Here is an 893-nt window from a genome sequence, read left to right as displayed (position 1 = left end):
CGGCTGATTTTGTTGGATTGCAGTTCCATAAAGAACACTGTGCATTTCTCAAGCTGGTTTTAAACCATCTGTCTCCTCTTGCAGAGAGGCATCAACAGCTCAATACCAAGGTCACGCTATGAGTCCAAATCATACAAGAAGAAGCTGTGGAACTCCTTAGAACTGTCCAATACTCTCGTTGTAGAGAATGTGACCGTAAATGACACAGGAGAGTACATCTGCACAGCCTCTAGTGGTCAGATGCAGAAGATTGCCCGAGCAGCACTCATCGTCTATAGTATGTGCTTTTTTGTCATCAACTTAAACAAAATAGAGCATTATATAATTGAAAACATCTACATTTCAGTGTGCTGGCACATCTAAGCCAGTTATAAGCTGCTTGCATAGGTAGCATAAAGTCCATATGTATCACAATACAAATAATACACAAATACAATGCTTTAATACATTATGCTAATGTATTGATTGATATTTCAGAGAAACCATTTATAGCGCTCAATGATCAGATGTTGCAGACTGTGGAGGCAACTGCTGGCCAAGAAGAGGCAAAAATCCTGGTTAAATATTATGCTTATCCAGAGCCCTATGTCAAGTGGTATGTGTATAGGGTATATTATGTGTCTATAAAGAGTAGATTAGGATTCTGTGCAAGTCAGACTGAACTTGCATGAAGTTTTTTTTCACCCTTGTCCATCCAGGTATAAGAATGATCAGCTGATAGTGTGGAAGGATGAGTACAGGATGAAGCCCAACAGAGGATCTCTCACAATATATGGTGTTACAGAGAAGGATGCTGGGAATTACACTGTTATCATGACAAATAAGATTACCAAGGAGGAGCAGAGAAGAACATTTCAACTATTGGTTAATGGTATCTCCTCTTCTCTTCTCTT

At 39.3% G+C, this 893-nt stretch overlaps 1 protein-coding gene across 1 annotated transcript in view; it reads left to right on the top strand.

Annotated features, from left to right (window-relative positions):
* The window catches only part of LOC107576142 (vascular endothelial growth factor receptor 2-like), an 11004-nt gene that overhangs the window by 9635 nt on the left and 476 nt on the right, over positions 1–893 (top strand). The window contains exons 2-4 of the mRNA XM_016262388.1: positions 85–277; positions 478–595; positions 699–871. Of these exons, the coding sequence (XP_016117874.1) occupies positions 85–277; positions 478–595; positions 699–871 (484 nt within the window). The remainder of the gene's footprint in view (positions 1–84; positions 278–477; positions 596–698; positions 872–893) is intronic.

This window comes from Sinocyclocheilus grahami, unplaced genomic scaffold (assembly GCF_001515645.1).
Source record: "Sinocyclocheilus grahami isolate Dianchi unplaced genomic scaffold, SAMN03320097.WGS_v1.1 scaffold3256.1, whole genome shotgun sequence".
Lineage (NCBI taxonomy): Eukaryota > Metazoa > Chordata > Actinopteri > Cypriniformes > Cyprinidae > Sinocyclocheilus > Sinocyclocheilus grahami.
Note: the sequence above shows the minus strand (reverse complement) of the source record. Positions and strands in the feature narration are given on the sequence as shown.